Source organism: Cyprinodon tularosa, unplaced genomic scaffold, assembly GCF_016077235.1.
Source record: "Cyprinodon tularosa strain WSP-4 unplaced genomic scaffold, ASM1607723v1 ctg666, whole genome shotgun sequence".
NCBI classification, from domain to species: domain Eukaryota; kingdom Metazoa; phylum Chordata; class Actinopteri; order Cyprinodontiformes; family Cyprinodontidae; genus Cyprinodon; species Cyprinodon tularosa.
The window spans coordinates 316,572-335,640 of NW_024039414.1; the positions used below are offsets into that span (position 1 = coordinate 316,572).

At 41.9% G+C, this 19,069-nt stretch overlaps 1 protein-coding gene across 1 annotated transcript in view; it reads left to right on the forward strand.

The window, feature by feature from the left end:
• Positions 1 to 810: 810 nt before the first annotated feature.
• LOC119771341 (zinc finger protein 827-like) overlaps positions 811 to 19,069 on the forward strand; it is a 37,411-nt gene continuing 19,152 nt past the window's right edge. Inside the window, exons 1-4 of the mRNA XM_038267210.1 lie at positions 811 to 1,094; positions 2,766 to 3,261; positions 11,026 to 11,211; positions 11,328 to 11,972. Of these exons, the coding sequence (XP_038123138.1) occupies positions 3,021 to 3,261; positions 11,026 to 11,211; positions 11,328 to 11,972 (1,072 nt within the window). The 5' untranslated portion in view covers positions 811 to 1,094; positions 2,766 to 3,020. The remainder of the gene's footprint in view (positions 1,095 to 2,765; positions 3,262 to 11,025; positions 11,212 to 11,327; positions 11,973 to 19,069) is intronic.

Consider the following 19,069-nt stretch of genomic DNA (forward strand, 5'->3'; position numbering starts at 1 on the left):
GATAGGTTGATTATCCAGAGGGTGGGATTGTTGTGACGGAAGGTTCGCAAGCAAGTTTGGTTGTGGCCGGTTTCTGGAAGGATCTTGCTAACCAGTTAGCAACTTAGTGCTATAGGTTCCCAATGGGAAATTTTATTGGGACCAAGTAGCACTAAATTGGTGACTCAATTGATGCTCAATTCCGATTTTTTTGTGAAATCCGATTTTTTCGCATTGCCGTTCATATTTCCAAATATATGCGACTTGTATATGATCTACTGTGTGAACTGCAGTCATATAACTCAAGTGTCCCGCATGCGCAGTAGAGGACGCAATGATTCTTAGTGAGGTGCCACTGAGTGTTTTCTGTCATTACAGGGGCCCTAATAGGGGCCAGGACAAGTTCTACCGGGGCAGTGGCCATGTTGGCCTCTGTCCTCAACCACCTGGTTGCATTATGACAAAAAGTTCAACATGTATAAATACTTTTCCAATGTATCCATATATATATATATATATATATATATATATATATATATATATATATATATATATATATATATATATATATATATATATATATATATATATATATATATCAATTTCATGCAGAACCCCCTTTGTAATAGAGTTGAGTTGCACTGGATGTAATGCTTATAAAGGGCTTCAGTGTCTTCTGGATGTAGATGTTTTAGTGCTGCTTGGCTCTTCATGCTTTCTACTGCTGGGAACTGTATGAACCCAGAACTACATGTACAAGAAACACTGCTTCTCCTCCTCTCTGTTACACACACACACACACACACACTTAGAGAGACAGAGAGAGAGAAAGAGAGGAGGCGGAAACCTCCATCTGCCCTGCTCGGTGACCGACCCGTCATCCTCAGGAACCGGGAGGAGACGGATCATCTCCTCGCTTCTCCTCCTTTTATTCTCTCGACTTTACATAACACTGGGTGCAGAAGGGAGAGTGGTTTCGGTGCAGGGCTGATGTGAAGAAATAAAAACAGCAGATTTAATGAGGATGGGATCTATAGTCTATATATAGGCTGTGCCCCGGACTGCACCACCACCAGAAGCAGCTCCACCGCCACCAGCTGCCCCCCATGGTACCGGTAAGTCACGGAGGGAACAGCGGGGGGGGGGGGGGGGGGGGGGGGGGGGGTCTCGTCCCGGGGCGGGTTGGTCCGACCGGTCCGATGAGAACTGACCCGTGAAAAGGACTTTTGAGGTCTTGTGAGGTCGGGTTACCGTTCAGCCATGTTGATGGAGAGGGGGCGGGAGGGAAGAGGAGGTGTGTGTGTGTGTGTGTGTGTGTGTGTGTGGATTCGGTCGCGCGCTGACACCTGCCCCTGTTCCCGGTAACGACAGGCGGCGCGAGCGGAAACCGTTGGAGCTGTTCAAAACTGAGCCGAGCATCGCTCCGACATCCCACCCCGGGGTGGGGGGGGGGTGACTTTCTGACTCGGTGGGCTGAGGAGTCTGAGCGCCGTTCAGCCATGTTGCAGCAGGGGGGCGGCTGTGGAGGGAGGGAGGGGAGAGGTAACCGAGCTAACACACAGCGGGGCTCCGGGGGGCTCTGACACCGACCGACCGACCGACACCGGGAGGAGGGGGTCGGTGTCCGGTGAATTGTCGCTCCATGCCGGATGCGGCGGCAGCAGCCCGCGTGGTGTCGCCTAGAGACGGGGGCGAGAGGCTGAAAGAAACGGGGTCGAGTGTAGCGAGTACACAACGTGCTCCACTTATTTTCATTTATACATAAAAATTTATTATTTAGAGGTTCAGTTGAAATAAATGTAAATGTGGTGTGAGTTCTCTTTATTTTATTTATTTTTTTATAATAAAAAAAATAAAAATACTAATTGCTATGTGTTTATGAGTTATATTTTTCTTAAAATTATTCGTATGATTTGATTGTAATGTCATGTTGGAAGAATTCAAATTAAAAATATTATTTATTGACCTTTATTAAAATGTCTAAGCTTTGTTTTTATATAAGCTTTAATGAACTATATTTTTATTTAATCCATTCTAACATATTTATTAATAGAATTTAGCTAATTCACCTGACAATGAAACTTTAATGTTTTGATAACAGTAGCCTGTAAACATACGATTTGCCCAATATGTTGTTTTCATATGTTTGTATTGAAAATGTTAATAAAGGATGTGAATTGCGTCTGTTTTTTTTTTTCTATTTTATAGGTTTATTACTTCAGTAAAAATTGTAATATTTATTTCATATGTATTTATTTGAACAATTAGTGTTTTAATCTATTATATTACTTTATATCAGAATATTAGGTAATTATCCCTGATGTAATGTTTTTCTTTTGATGTTTTATTAGTTTTTTTTATCTCTGTTTAAGAAGAAATATATTGAAAAAAAAACAAATATATATATATATATATATATATGGGACACAGTCAGGGTATAAGTGAATGAAGAGATCTAGACTGAGATGGTGGCAGGCTGAAGTGACGATTATTGATTGTAATTGATGATTGTTTGTCGGTGGGAAGGTCAGGGTAGGAGATGACACAGCAGGGTTTGTTACCATGGTGGTAACGGGAAAGATTTATCCTCTTATTATTATTAGGCTCTATCTGTTCAATAATTTATTCATTCACAGATTCACTTTGTTCGTGTTCCTCTTCTCCTCCTCCCTTCCACTCTGTCTCACCCTTGTCCTCTCCCACCCGTCCTCCTCGCCGTTTTTTTCTTCCTCTCCCCTTGTTTCACCTCGTTCCCCTCCATCCGTCTCTCTTCTTCTGTCTTCCAGGTCAACGAGAGGCAGCAACAGCTCGCTGTGAAGAGCAAATCCTCCCTCTGCAATCCCACTTCTCTTCTCTCCTCCACCATGATCTCCTCGCTTCCATACGTTAGGAACCGCAGCTCTCTTATTTTAGAAACACTGCCTTACTCCTTCTCTTTTTCCTCCTCCTCCTCCTCTCTTGCCCTTCTCTTTCTCTGAGTTTCGACTCTTGATATTTCTTTACTTTTTTTTTGTCAAACGCACACGAATCCACGCTGTAAGATGAAGCGTGGGTCGAGTGTGTTGCAGCCTCCCTCTGATGCTGCCAAACGACACACACACCCCACACTCACAAAGACTCCCTCTGGTGATGATGCGTTCTCGCTGAGAGCGTCCGACGCGCAAGCGGAGAGCACGCTGGGCACGCGTGCCGCAGGTTCGAGTCCCTTCCCCTCAGCCACCTCTCTGTTCAGCCCTGATGTCAGCACCAAGATGGCGTCTGACCTCCTCATCAGGCTTTCAGGTAGTCCCACAGACACATCCCACTTTACTTAGCTGTTGCATCGGTCATACTGAGATGATTAGCAGGAAAGACTCTCATGATAGCAGATCTGTTGAATGTTTTTACAATTAGGAATGTATGGGCAAAGGGAAGGGTTTACTCTTTGCTGCAGAGCTGCAACAGATGGAGGAAAAAATGGAGAAAAAAATACTTTTCATCATATTCCAAACAGGTAAATGCAGATACCCATGCAACCAATTTATTCCATCTGCATCTGATAAATGACCCTTTACACAGGTCATTTAGCAGCTGCTGCAGACTCCAAGGATCCAGGCCGACCATCATATAAACCGAGCACATGCAGATTCTTTAGACTCAAGGATATTAAGAGAAAAACGCAGCTTACCTTAGATCCAGAGCCGCCTTTAATTGCCGACCCATGCCATTATATGTGGAGGCCTATTGTAACCCTGAAATAACTGAGCCCTGATTCGTTCTTTTCTAAATTCTTGGATCCAGTAATGCCAGCTAAAAGAATTCAGCAGATTCAGAAGTATGCTCTTTGATTATGTCTATTTTCTGTGCAGCCACCTTGGGTTCTTTTAGCTTTGAAAAACTGCAGATTCTTTGGAGAAAAAAAAGATTCTTGTGAAAATATTCACACCCCTTAAAGTTTTCCAACTATTTTTGAGAAGTTTTTATCAGGTATACTGGCACAAAGTATTGGGTAATAGTAAAACGGAAAGAAAAACACACAGAGAGTATTTAATTAGATGAACAGGTAGGTGACCCATGGGAATTAGATAGACTTAGACAAAAAAAACACAAGGTGAATCTTAACAACGAAATGTCGATTACTTGGCTACCAGTGTAACAGAGCTAAGACCTTATTCCTGCACAATAAATATGTTTTCTATGAGTAAGAGCTAGCTATATACAGGGTAAGAGTATATATGAGCTGCAGATATCCTCAGCTCTGGTGGGAGACCATGTTGAAAGAAGACCCTGAAGTCCTCGTTGCATTTAGAAAATGCAACAAACACCTGAAAGATCTTCTGATGAATTGAGCCAAATATTCAACTTTCTGACTAGCCCTACACCTGATTAGCCTCGTGAGACCGTCCTGATCTCGCGAGCTTTCAAGGTTTCACTCGCAGATCAGTCTGGCTACTTTCCGTTGAAGAAAATTTGGAGCCGTTCACCAAACGAACGTCCAATCAGCGTTGGCTTTGAGGCGGGTTGAGGTGTGACGCAACGAGAAGCGAGACAGTTCAGTCTAAAGAACATGGCGGCTTCAGCCGCTGAAACTAGCGTTAACGTGGCTATCGAGCAAGTTTTATCGGAATTACAGAGTATTTCTTCACTGAAAGAAGAGCAAAACACTGCTCTGGAGGCTTTTCTCAGAGGAAAATATGTTTTTGCTCTTCTCCCGACTGGTTTCGGCAAGAGTTTGATCTATCAATCGGCTCCTCTTCGTCGTCGCTCTGTTAGTACGTCATATGCTTCGTTGATCTGATTGGTTTATTTGGCCCGTCTATCACCAACATAGGCCAATCAGCTAACCAGTATTTTCGACTTAAACGGAAGGTTTCCAGATGGATATGCAGAGCAAATCCATCTGGCGGAGTCAGGTTAACACCTGATAACACCGTCCTATTGTGGAGGAACGGTGGTGGCAGCATTATGGTGTGGGAATGTTTTTCTTTAGCAGGGAACCTGGAAAGAATTAATTGCAAGATGGATGAAGTCATGTGGGGGATAATATATGAAGGAAACCTGTAAAATGCTGGAAAAGATTTGAGAGGAGGGTGGTGGGTCGCCGTCCAGGAATGCAACAACTCTTAACATACAGCCACACTATGCGGAAAAAAACACCTTTTTTGTTGTTGTTTTTGTTGTATTAACCTGAAAACCAAAGTTTTTTATCTATGCAAACCTTTGGTGAACTGTAAAGTGCTTGGAGATGACATGTGTTGTAAATTAGCACTATTTAAATAAATAAACTCAACTGAAAATGATATAGTGACGATAATTTAAGTCAGTTCAGAAAATTAGGAAAAAGATAAGACGTCAGTTAACTTTCATGTTTATGCTGTGAAATGTGGCAAAAACCAACTTTTAGAGTTTGCTTTTGAGTTAAAGACTCAATGCTCTTTTAATGTATAATTTTAACAATACAAATTGATGCCAATCAAAGTAACTGCTCTGTACAATGACAGTGAAGCCTTATTTATTTCTTATTTGAGTCTAAAGTTGACCTTTAGTTAAACCACCAGTAATCAGGCTAATCTATAGTGGTAAATCAGCACAGTTCTTGCTTCTTGGATTAACCGTAAATGTTGGGAAAATTAAAAAAAGGTGGAAAACAATCATTTCAAGTTACATATAATTCAAAGTTTGGAAAACTACTTAATGATTACGTTAAAGTCCAAAACTTGAAAATCTGCTCAAGTATATCAGCTTAACATTTTGAGTTGCTGCTATTTTCAAACATTCATGACTTTAAAAATGTCCATAGCTGCATATTGGTTATTTATTCTCCAGACGCAAAGTTTTTTATACTGTTGAAACACTTTACAGTACAGTATTTTATTTTCTATCTTTTAAATCTTCTAGTATGTTATTCTTATACATTTTTCTAAGGTCTAAACACCAGAATATCCCCTTTGTGGGACTATAAAGGGATTTTCTATTCTATTCTATTCTGCCAACTTTCCCTTTTTTTACACTTGACTTTTTCCATGACTAATATTAAAGTAAATCTTTGTGTTAGAATGGCCTAGTCAAAGTCCAGACATGGATACAAAGAAATAATAATTATATTGGAAGACTTGAAAACAAATAGGATAAGTTGTGTATCCAGTCTTATTGAACATTTGATCATAATATCTGTTGCACCTGGAGCCTTTAAGGGCATAAAAAGATGATTAAACACAAATATTGAATCAGTTTTATTTTCCATATCATATCAGTAATTTAAGGTCTATGACTGTAGAGTCACAGCAGTGGTTCAACAAGTATTGAGATCTTTACAAAAATGTATGTCGATCTCTCCAATTTGATTAATGAGTATAGATGTTAATAAGTGTTGGTAGAGAAATACATAAAAAAGATCAATGATGGTTTATATAAAATGGAAATCATTGTCCCATGAAAGACGGTGAGTGTCTTTGCTGGGAGCAATAATCCGATATCTCTCTGATCAGAGTTCCCATCCATCCACCTTAGACAACTCAAACAGAAAAAAATGGAACCTGTCAGTCCAATCAAGAGGGAAGCATTCAGATAAGATGTAGTTCAGTCCATAATGTGGTAAAATGTTTGCGGACCTGATGAATTCCTCCCGTGTGAGGCCAGCTGGAAACACAAATAAATTCACTCTTTGAATAAAAATAATTTAATCTGTTATGATGAGATGAACCATGAGGGAAAGGGACTCATCTGCAGTGATGAGGAATTCCTCTGGTTAATATTAGGCAGAGGTTTTTTACAGACAAGGATTTTATATTTTAGAACCAGACTTTGGAATGTGTCAAATAAGTTTTAATTAATTTAGAGCAATTGGAATTAGTTCAAACCAATTCACAATGCAAATCCATGAGGTAAATACATTTTTGCTTAATCAGAAGCCAATAACCTTTAGTTAAAAGATTCTTAAAGTCGTAGGGAAATCATATTTAAATTTCAAATCATTCTGGCTTAAACATGTATATTTGTTAACATGTAATAAAATTTATATATTTTTAAAAAAATCCTGTCTTAAAATCTGTGGGAGGAGGGCTGATGCAGTCCAGTTAGTTATACGTCAGCTTGTACACCTAAATTCGGCCAATCATATTTCAAGGGTCATCTGTCAATCACATTTTTAGGTCATAGCATCTTGATTCATATGTCGCAGCTAATATATGCAACGGTTGAAAAAAGAAATAAGAATAATTTACTTTCCCATTGAGTTACGTCCCAGAATTCACAGGGATGGAGGACGCCAGGGCGGCAAGTTTCTTCATGACCATAAGGCGCACCGTACTAAAAGGCGCAGTCTCAGTTATGTGTGCCATTACTGTATTTAACACACACATAAGACGCACCGGATTATAGAGCGTGGGTTTTATATACCGGTACATGTCCTCTACTACATTTAAATACCTCTAGTGGGAGCAAAACTGAGTATGATTGTGCTTTATTCATGTATTTATTACAAAGTATTAATCAAACCCATCAAAGTCATCATCCTCTGTTTCTGAATTAAACAGCTGCGCTAAATCAGACATGCCATTTTCCCCTTCTTCGCTGTCAGAGTCACTTTCCGTGCCGTGCGGCTCCTCGGAAATGATGCCGGCTTTTGTGAAAGCTCGAACAACAGTTCCAGCAGACACGTTAGCCCAAGCATCAACAATCCATCCGCAAACGGTGGCGTAACTTGCCCGGCGCTGCCTTCCACTTTTCATGAAACTGTGGTCTCTGTCGGTCATCCAACGCTCCCACGCCGCTCGCAGCCTTACTTTGAACGGCCGGTTCACACCGATGTTTCACCATGTTTTTCACATCAGCTGTGAGATGGGCACGCATGGAGTCACAGATTAAAAGCGATGGTGATGCATGGAAAAAAAAAACACCTGGTCTCCTCACATACACCTGCCTCAGCCACGCTTTCATAATCTCCTCATCCATCCAGCCCTTTTCATTTGCCTTAATAACGACTCCACCTGGAAATGTCTCTTTAGGCAAAGTCTTTCTCTTAAAAATCACCATAGGCGGCAGTTTCTGTCCATTTGCGTGGCAGCCAATCCACCCCCACACTTCCCCCTTTAACGTTCTCATGGCGGTCTCAACAACGTCCGCAGTAACAACACACATAGGGCGCACCGCACTATAGGGCGCGCCGCACATTTTGAGCCTGAATTTATGAGCAAAGGTAGTGGCGAGTCATTCCATGGTTTCTGCCACTTTGTCGATGAGATGTGGTCGCAGGAAAAGCTGCAAATAAATGTGCAGCAGCAAACTCTTCAATGTTGGCTTCAATTAGGCTATTTTATTATGAATGTTTCTTGTTGAAAATTATTTTTATGACCTTTAATTCAACACATCTTATGCTTTGTGGTATTCTGCACTTCATTTCATCTTGGTGGTCTCTTTTTAAACACCACAATGTAGTAAATAAATACAAATGCTAGGAACCAATTATTTTTTACATTTTTAAAATATTTTTTTCTATTCAGCTACACAAGCATCCTCTTTAAACTACTAAGAATTGGACTATAAGTGTGACATTACCTGATTCTTATGTACACCTTAGTGATTTATTGATATGCCGCACAATGTTGTCCTTTTTGGTGCTATAGAAATGGCCACCCTAGCGCTACTTACAGGTGCTGACCTCTGCCCTGACTGTGCCGTCTGTTCACCTCCCGATATTCTGCCCCTTCCATCTTTATCACCTGCAGGATCAGCTCCCCTCTCCCTCCATCCAGGCTCCTTTTATTTTGGCTTCAATCAGCCTCTGGTGAAACCTGCGCGTAGAATATGCTCAGCGCAGTTACTGCGCTCCGCGTCCTAGACAACCGGCTTCAGTCCAGTGTGCTTGGATTGTTAAAGGAGGGAAATCAAAAACCAAAGCAATCCAAACATGCAAAGCACAACAAAACAAAGAAAAATACAATCATATTATCATATAATATATTATCTTAATAAGTATCTTAATTATCTTAATAATTTTATTAATATAATAAAAGTTTATTAATAATATTGATATAAATTTTTTGTTTAAAAAAAAACTATGTATGAGGTCTTGGTTCAATAGACCAGTGTTTTTCAACCCAGGTCTTCAAGGCACCCTGCCCTGCATGTTTTAGATGTTTCCCAGCTTTCACACACCTGTTATCAATTGATAGCAGATTATCAGGCTTTGCTGAACTGCAATCATCTGAATCAGGTGTACTGAAGCTCAGAAACATCCAAAACATGCAGAGCAGTGTGCCTTGAGGACCAGGGTTGAAAAACACTGCAATAGACTATGTACATTTCAATATGTTTTAATAAACATTTAACCAGTTTGGCCCTCTGGTTTTAGCAAATTTTTTTTTTGGGGCCTCGGTTTATTTGACTTTGACATCCCTGATCTAGAGCCATCTTTTGATGTAGCCCATGAATACCACCACTGTCAATAGATAGTGTACAAATTGGAAAGAGATGACCGTCACTCTTGGACGGCATTATGGCACGTTTAATATAAACATATAAATGGTTGTTTTTATTACTTCCTCGTGTAGTGTGGTGTTGTCAGCTCGTGGTTTGCGCTGTTTTAGCAGGTCATATTCCAAACAGCTCGTACGTGCGTCCAGCATAACTCAAACCTTACTGATTCCCAGAGTCAATGCTGAAGGGGGGGTGTGCCTTAATGAGCACTATTTATACCCAAATACCCAAATTTACTGTTTTGACCAACAGGAAAATTAAACTGGCACGGTTTAACCGCAAAGGACCAGCCCTAACATGGTTAAGACAAATATTACAGAACCAAAGAAACATCTCACAACAAAATCTATAAAAGAAATAGATTAAAGGAATAGTACACCCAAAACATGATTAGCCTTCATTTTCTACTCACCCCCATGCTGAACAACACTCTGGAGTACTTTTTTGATATCTCAAATGCATCTGGAGATCTGGGAGGCTTCTTGCTGTCTGCTGACATTCAAATAATGGAGGTCCATGGCGCCCGAGACAGAAAGGTCCACAAAAGTCCACAAAAACGTGTCAATATTCCTCCATACTGCTCGTCCAATGTATTCCAAGTGTCCTGAGTGGGTAGCATCCAGAATTTACTCGAAACGAAGTCATTTAGAACGTTTTAGAGCCTAAACAGTAGTGTATAGGATTTCCTAATAGCGCCCCCATGCGCGCTCACGATTCTACGGAAGCCGGCAGACCAAACCGGAAGAAAGTGCGCATTCAGCGTCTGCTCTGCCGATAATGCAAGCGTAGAAGAAGAAATGTGCTGTTTACCTGTGCAAAGAAAGAAACAACGAAAGAAAAATGTCTGAGGACTTCAGTGTTGAGGAAGAGCAAGAGTTCTTTGCCGAGCTGAATGCGCTGGTTTGGTCTGCCGGCTTCCGTAGAATCGTGAGCGCGCATGGGGGCGCTATTAGGAAATCCTATACACTACTGTTTAGGCTCTAAAACGTTCTAAATGACTTCGTTTCGAGTAAATTCTGGATGCTACCCACTCAGGACACTTGGATTACATTGGACGAGCAGTATGGAGGAATATTGACACGTTTTTGTGGACTTTTGTGGACCTTTCTGTCTCGGGCGCCATAGACCTCCATTATTTGAATGTCAGCAGACAGCAAGAATCCTCCCAGATCTCCAGATGCATTTGAGATATCAAAAAAGTACTCCAGAGTTTTGTTCAGCATGGGGGTGAGTAGAAAATGAAGGCTAATCATGTTTTGGGTGTACTATTCCTTTAATAAAACAAAAAGGGAGCGCGAGAGGAACATAGTGCCTGGGATGAGTTAGACTTTAACATCCAAATTCCAATCTTGTACCAGGAAGACATAAAAATAAAAGCAAAAAAAATTGACTTTTAAATACCGGTAGGTAAAGAATATTCATTAGCCACAAATTTAGTAAAGCTAATGATGCTAACTGTATCAAATCAAGAACGACTTAAAGAAAACTTGATCCTTTATGTTTAGCATAAGGTTAACATCTCTGCAGACCTTTGACAGTTGGGGGGTAAAGTCTGCTTTGTGATTTAAAGTCGTGTTTTGTTCCTTGCAGAGGCTACTCAGAAGGCCCAGTTGCATCCTGGGAGTGGAGAGGAGGGGGAGCAACAGGATGAACCTGGCGTCGCACTCTCACCCGATGGCCCCGGGGCGAGTCCGGAGCCGCCATCATTGACGCACACCCCCGAGGGAAACGCCGTCACAGACACTCTGGCTTCAGACCTTCTCAGGAAACTAGCAGGTACAGATAGCTAAATAATATGACCCAGAAATATGTAAACAGCAATATATATATTTTTTTTTAAATGTCCAGAAATAAAACAGACTCTATATCTGATATTTTCCCACCTGTTGCAGAGCGTCAGGAAGTGAGCGGCAGCATTCTGAGACTCAAAGAGGAAGAGGAGCCACTGGAGGTCGACGCAATGACCTCTAATCAGCCAGAGGCCACGCATTGTACCTCAAGGATGACAAAACACCATCTTTTCACCGTTAAAACAGAAAAGCAGGGCCTCAACAGGAAAAAGAAAGCTGAACAATTGAACCCTGGAGCCAAAATGGTGGACAATTTTAACTTTGGTCTTAAAACAGAGGACGGATGCACTGCCTTGAAAACAGCAGACTGCTTCATCAATCCTTCAAACAGTTGTCAGTTTCAGGTGAAAGTGGAGGAACTAACGGAGGACAATCAGATCCATACCAGAGCCAAGATGGATGACCTTTCTCCCGTTAGAGCAAACGGTCCAGAGAAATATTTTTCTGAAGCCAAGCTGAACGACAAACTCTTCTGCGGTCTCAAGAAAGAGAACCAGTGTCCATCGGGTGCCATGATGGAGAATGGGCTTATATCTGGAACCAAGATGGCTGCTCAGGTTTTCTCTGGAGCAAAAATAGAGGAGCCGTTTCTCTTCGGGGCCAAGATGGAGGACCAGTGCCTCAGGGCAGTTCTGTGGCAGGACATGTCCGTCAACTTGGCCTCCACATTGCTGCACCAGCTCTCCGGTAAATCAATTAATCACTTACTTTGGTTGTTCTATGGTCAATATTTAAATATTTAAAATAAATTTTGAGACAGAATTACTTTCCAGGGTTCCGGGGAAACTAGTGCGACTAAAAAAAAAGGAGGACGAATTAATGAGAAGTTGAGAAAAATCAAAGTATGCAAGCCTATTTCCGCGGGTCATTAAAAATCATTAAAAGTCATTAAATAATTTTTCAAAGTAAGGCCTATTTGGCATTAAAATTCATTAAACGTGATTATCGTATTTGAAATGCTTTAAAAAAAAGTTTATAAAAACAATTTTGTCAGCTATAATATATCAGGTATATCTGGTTCCACATGTTTGCACGGAACGGCCGTATGTTCGGAAAAGTAGCTTGAGGCAGAGAAAAGCGCAAATTTCAACAAAAGTGGCTGGAAAACGCAAATTCTGAAAAATGGCTGCAGCCTGTCGACGTTAATGATGATGAACAATTTTGCTGTGTTTTGTATTTTGTATGTATATATATATATTAGGGATGGAACGGTTTTTGAAAACCGTCCGAATCGTTTGGTCCGACTGTCTCGGCTCGATTCGCGTGTGTTGCGTTCGGTTCATGCGCTGCTCCTTTTTCTCATAGGGAAGCGTTTACACTCCAGAGCAGAAGGTGGCGGTACTGCGACCAAAGCCAACCACCAGTAGTAAACAAGAAGAAGAAGAAGCGAAGCAGCTTAGCCGGGTGTAGCAGAAAAAAATCAGTTGTTGTGGGGAATTGTGTGGGTATGGCGAGTGGGAAAGAACAGGAGCTGGAAGACGCGCCAGCAGCACTTTATAGGTCTGCTGTATGGGACCACTTTGCATTTAGAGTGACCTACGATGACGGCGGAAAGACAGTGGTGGATAAAAGTGCAACAGTGTGCAAGCATTGTGCAACACCTAACAATCAACATATACCAAACCGAACTGAAAACCGTGACCACGAAACTGTGAACCGAACCGAAACGTGGATTTTGTGAACCGTTCCACCCCTAATATATATATATATATATATATACCAACATAGGCGAAACCAGGTATATATATATATATATATATATATATATATATATATATATATATATATATATATATATATATATATAAATATACATATATGAGAGTCACGGGTACTTGTTGATTGCATTACAATTATTTCTAAGTATTAAAACAGCATTTAAATGAATTAAATTAGAGTTACTCGTTCCCGTATAAACCCTTCTATATCAAAACCCAGCAAGAGAAAACAGTTACAGCAGAAATATGTACATATCAAGCATAACAGAATCACCAATTAAAATGTTGACCAATAGTGGGTAGAAAGGTTTTTTACTCAGTGTGTGTCTGAATGATTTCAGCTAATTTGACAAAAACAAGACAATGATGTTTTAGAGGTTTGGTTCATAAACCCTTTAGAGCTTCCGCTCCTCTGGGATCTTCCTGGCCTGCGGTGGTCATTATATTTCAAGAGTGAAGGAAGTCATTGAAGGACTGGAGGGGTAGGAAATGGGTGACAGGGTCACAGGCGGCTGAGGCTCCTTGATGTGTGCAGGGAGTGAAGTCTGGACCATGTGGGCCGATCCTACAAGACAACCTGACGTAGCTTAAACCGCACAAGAGCTTAAAGGAATAGTACACCCAAAACATGATTAGCCTTCATTTTCTACTCACCCCCATGCTGAATAAAACTCTGGAGTACTTTTTTGATATCTCAAATGCATCTGGAGATCTGGGAGGCTTCTTGCTGTCTGCTGACATTCAAATAATGGAGGTCTATGGCGCCCGAGACAGAAAGGTCCATAAAAGTCCACAAAAACGTGTCAATATTCCTCCATACTGCTCGTCCAATGTAATCCAAGTGTCCTGAGTGGGTAGCATCCAGAATTTACTCGAAACGAAGTGATTTAGAACGTTTTAGAGCCTAAACAGTAGTGTATAGGATTTCCTAATAGCGCCCCCATGCGCGCTCACGATTCTACGGAAGCCGGCAGACCAAACCAGCGCATTCAGCTCGGCAAAGAACTCATGCTCTTCCTCAACACTGAAGTCCTCAGACATTTTTCTTTCGTTGTTTCTTTCTTTGCACAGGTAAACAGCACATTTCTTCTTCTACGCTTGCATTATCGGCAGAGCAGACGCTGCATGCGCACTTTCTTCCGGTTTGGTCTGCCGGCTTCCGTAGAATCGTGAGCGCGCATGGGGGCGCTATTAGGAAATCCTATACACTACTGTTTAGGCTCTAAAACGTTCTAAATGACTTCGTTTCGAGTAAATTCTGGATGCTACCCACTCAGGACACTTGGATTACATTGGACGAGCAGTATGGAGGAATATTGACACGTTTTTGTGGACTTTTATGGACCTTTCTGTCTCGGGCGCCATAGACCTCCATTATTTGAATGTCAGCAGACAGCAAGAAGCCTCCCAGATCTCCAGATGCATTTGAGATATCAAAAAAGTACTCCAGAGTTTTGTTCAGCATGGGGGTGAGTAGAAAATGAAGGCTAATCATGTTTTGGGTGTACTATTCCTTTAATGGTTGGTTCCAGGAGAAAAGTGTCAGAACACACAGTGTGTCACATACTGAGTTTCACAGCTACATACCAATCAGGGTGGAAACAGTGTCTGATGCCTTTGACATCTTTCAGCAAGATGAAACACCCTGCCTCAAAGCAGAAATGGCGTAGGAATGCTTTGACTTGACTTTCCAATTCCCCAGATCCCCGGGCCCACAAACCCAACTTGAAGGATCTGCTGCTGACGTCCTGCTGCTAGAACTGCAGCACATTTTCAGGGGTCTGGTGGCGTCCAGCCCTCAATGGGTCACTGTTAGATGTCTGCTTGGTGCTTACAGACAAAAGTAAACAAAGGAAGGGAGCCAATCAGAAATGAATGCAATGACAGCCTTAAGCAAAACTTACCTTAAAGAATATGCCAGAAGAAGTAAAATCCAAAGAATATAACAGAATTAACGACAAAGGCTACTTAAAGACAGAAACACACAGACTCATCACAAGAAACCACCGTGAGTTCTGCTCATTTAGTTCCTTTGCAGTTCTGTTATAAAGCAGTTTTAGCTTTTATATAACTGATTTTACAGGTATGCAAAGGAGGCTTTTATCCCAGGAGATCCCAACCATGCATCAGGCTGGGGTTTTCCATTATGTTTTTAACCTGCATGAGAAACAATAATCTAGATTAGGGGTTCCAAAAATGTCTTCCAGCAGTCCACACTTTCTCTGCTCTCTTTTTCTCATCGTCTTCTCCTTCTTTCCCATCGCCCGGCTTGCCACAGGTTTGCCTGCTGTGTCTAAAAGTAACCCAGACTGACAGCAGCTCATTGGCTAATTACAGTAGTATCACGTGTAGCCCTTTGATCCAGGGCTTTACCGTATTAACAGGAGAAGCGGCGCAAGTGAAGTTAGAGACTGTTGTCGGAAAACATGCAGTAATTTATAAATGTTTTAAATCAGGTTGGGTCCAGATTAGCCAGCACGTGGATCCAGATCCGGACCCTGATCCACTAATCCATGCCTCTGCTTTAGATCATATAAAGTTACTGCAGTTACTTTGGCTGCTAACTAGTTACTTTCACTGAGCCGTAGTTTTTTGGTGAAGTAACTTGTCTCATAGCTTCCGCATCATCCAGACCGGGCCGTTAGACAGCAGTCTCAGCAGAGACTTCTCTGCAGACACCTTCTCCAACTCTGATTGGGGAAGCCTGAGGAGCTCCCAGCCCAGCTGAGAGACATGGATCCTCCAGCGTGTCCTGGGTCCTTCCCTGGGTCTCCTGCAGGTGGGAAGTACCTGGAACACCGACCGAGGGAGGCGTCCAGGGTCCATCCCAAAAACATCTCCGAGCAACCTAAGCTGACTCCTTTTAATGTGGAGGAGAAGCAGGTCAAATCCGAGCCTCTCCAAGACAGAACTCCTCACCCTATCTCTAAGGGAGAGCCCAGCCACCATGCGGGGAAAGCTCATTTCAGCTGCTTGTATCCACTTGGACTGGGGATCTCTTTCTTTCAGTCATGATCCAGATTTTATGACTATAGGTGAGGGCAGGAACGTGGTTCGCCCGATAAATCGAGAGCTTTGATTTTTGGTCAGCTCTCTCTTCACCTCGACAGACCGCTGGAGAGTTTATAACAGCAGCCACACAGATCTGTCTATCGATCTCCTGCTCCATTCTCCCCTTACTAGTGAACAGGACCCCAAGATACTTGAACTCCTCCCCTTAAGGTAGGAACTCTTCTCCAACCTGAATGGAAGGAGACACCTTTTTTTGCTCGAGAAGACTTTGTGGAGCTGATTCTCACTCCAGCCTCTTCGCACTCAGCTGCGAACCGCCCCAATGCATGCTACAGGTGTTGCCAGGAGGGAGAAGTGAAGTAACTAGTACCTTTAACCAGTCAGTTACCTGTTTTCAGTAACTTGCCAAACACTGCTTATCAGCCACAACAGCAGTGTTGATATCAGATATTGTTATCAGACCATATTTTTTTTATCAGTGCAACCCTAATTTTCATAATTTATCAACATAATCAATTAAAGTGTTTCAAACCCTGGAGGTTTATGGTTTCAGCTTGTTTATTCCGACAAAAACCGAATAGGCTTGATATTATCTGACATCGTAAAACATCAGGAATCAAAGAAGATGAAAATGCTGCCACAGATAGTGAGACTTGCCATCTTTATTTAAAAAACTTAAAATACAAAGGAGTTCTGGTTTATTAATCAGCTCAAGATTTATTGAGAGCTTCATACGCCTGGTGAGACTCTGTTAGCCTGCATTATTTCGTCTAACTAGTTTGCAATGACCACCTAAAACCTGACTGGTTAATCTTTGTATATGTGAACATGTTTTTGGTTTATAGGAGGTCATTTGTGCATTTATTTAACCAAAAACTGGTGTTTTGCAATGAGCCTGATGAAGCCCACAGGCAGACATGGGCAATGTGGAGTCAACAAGTCATCTCCATGTCATGTACTTGTTCTACCCAGCCACTGAAGCAGTTGAGTCCAATCTTCACCGTGAATTAACCTGTGCAGATTGGACTCACCTGGTTAATTGGCTGGGTAGATTAAATACATGACATGGAGATGACTTGTTGACTCCACATTGCCCATGTCTGCCCACAGGTGAAAACATGTCTGTCTGCAATTAAAGTGGTTTTCTAGTAATTCAAGCTTTTCTGATTTGAGAATGCGTGGAATCAGGTGTGGAACATGCTTTTGTTTTGTCAGAACAAGGTGGTACATTTTTTGATGACTGCAGAAGCTTTGTTTTGTTAGCATGGGTTAACTTTTATGGACGTAAAAATAGAATTCCCTGTTTGAGCCGAAGGATTGAAAGAAAAGTCGGGGGAAAAAAGATTTTAGAAGATATCAAAGAAACTTCTAGAGAATCGGTCCGATCCTTCGAGGCAGTTGTATTCAGTTAATAAATCTAAGTTAAGTTAAAAATATTTTGAATAGCAGAGAAGTATACCCCTTTACGGCTGTCTGTCTTTGATTTCAGTCTGAAAAACCCAAACGGAATGAAAAACACAATTAGAAGAATTTTATTGATACGGTTATTTTAGTTTTTGACGCTCAGACCTCAGCAGGAAACATAGTGATAAAGAGCTGATACTAGAGCTTCACTCAGGGACCTGGAAGATGGAAGTCCAGCTTGGATAACACAGGTTTTGAGAACCTGTCCATGATGAGCAAGCATGAAGCGACAGTGGAGAGGAAAAGCTCTGCATAGGGAAGAAACCTCTGGCAGAACCAGGCTTTATGTGGCGGTCTTCTGCTGGTTGAGATGGTCAGGGAACGCAGTAAGAGTCCGTGAGGAAAAACACTGATGAAGCTTTAGCTACGATGGTGGAGGAGGGGATGGAGGTGGGTTGAAACGGTGTCATCTGAATGGAAGTCAGACATAGAGCATCCACTGCCCGAACTTTGGGTAGCAGACTGAGTTTGGGATTTGGAAACCTTCTAAGATGAACTCTGGATGCTGATTGGGTTTTCGTGGAGGCGTGGTTCAAAGCTGATTAGCTTGGCGAGTAATCAGTTTAACTAAATGATCTTCCACCTACGCTCCATTCAATAAATCTCTCTAAGTTTAAAACATTACAGTTTATTATTGGTCTTTCAGGATATTCTTCACCTTTGCATTATTTACTGTTTTTCTTTTTTGGACTTTAAAGCAATCTCAGGTTGTCTTTTGGGTTATACATGTCTTCATTCTTCCATGTCATACTTGCTTGTAGGGGGAGTTTATAGCCCCATTTACATTACCCTTGAAAAACCGATCCATGCCGAGACGGGTCCGAGCTCGGATCAGTTAACCAGGCCGAGCTCGGTTCTGACGACCGTTTACACATCACGCTATCTCGGTTCCTCACCTCCTAGTGACGATCTGCGGTATTACTGCCAGTATTGAAGGAGGAAATCAAGCAGTTGGTGGCGGTGATGCACCAAAAGTTGTTTGCCAACCGCCATAAAACACAAGAAGAAGAAGAAGACGAAGAAGGAGGGAATCAAGCAAATCAAAATGGTGGCTACCGTCAAATTCAGAAAGTTATGCTTGATTATTGTTGCTGTACTCGGTGTTATTATTTAAAATGCCATTATTTAAAATGTTGCGTGGAGAAGATTTCGATTGCTGTTTATAGTTGAAGAAGAAGTTGTTCTTCTTCTTCTGTTTCTGGAGGGGCATTACCGCCAACTACTGGAATGGAGTGTAAATCGCAATGTGCAGCCAGACGGAGATGACGCGTTCTGCTCATGCGCTCTTGTTATCAGAGAACCGAACCCACCTCTGGAACTGGTCTGCAGTTATGTCGGTTTGGTTTTGTCTAGCTCGGTTCAGTTCAGTTTGCTTTCCATTTACACACGATAAGTTATCTCAGTTACTGAGCTCGGACCAGTCTCGGCACGGTTTTTCAAGGGTAGAGTAAATGGGGTATATGAAGTAGAGACTGACACGGGAGTGGATTTTCACCCCTTACCCGTCCCACTCCCCCAGAAAAAAATTGTGTCCCGTCCCGATCCCGGGCCAGAGTAGAAATCTAAATCCTGTCCCGTCCCACTCCTGGT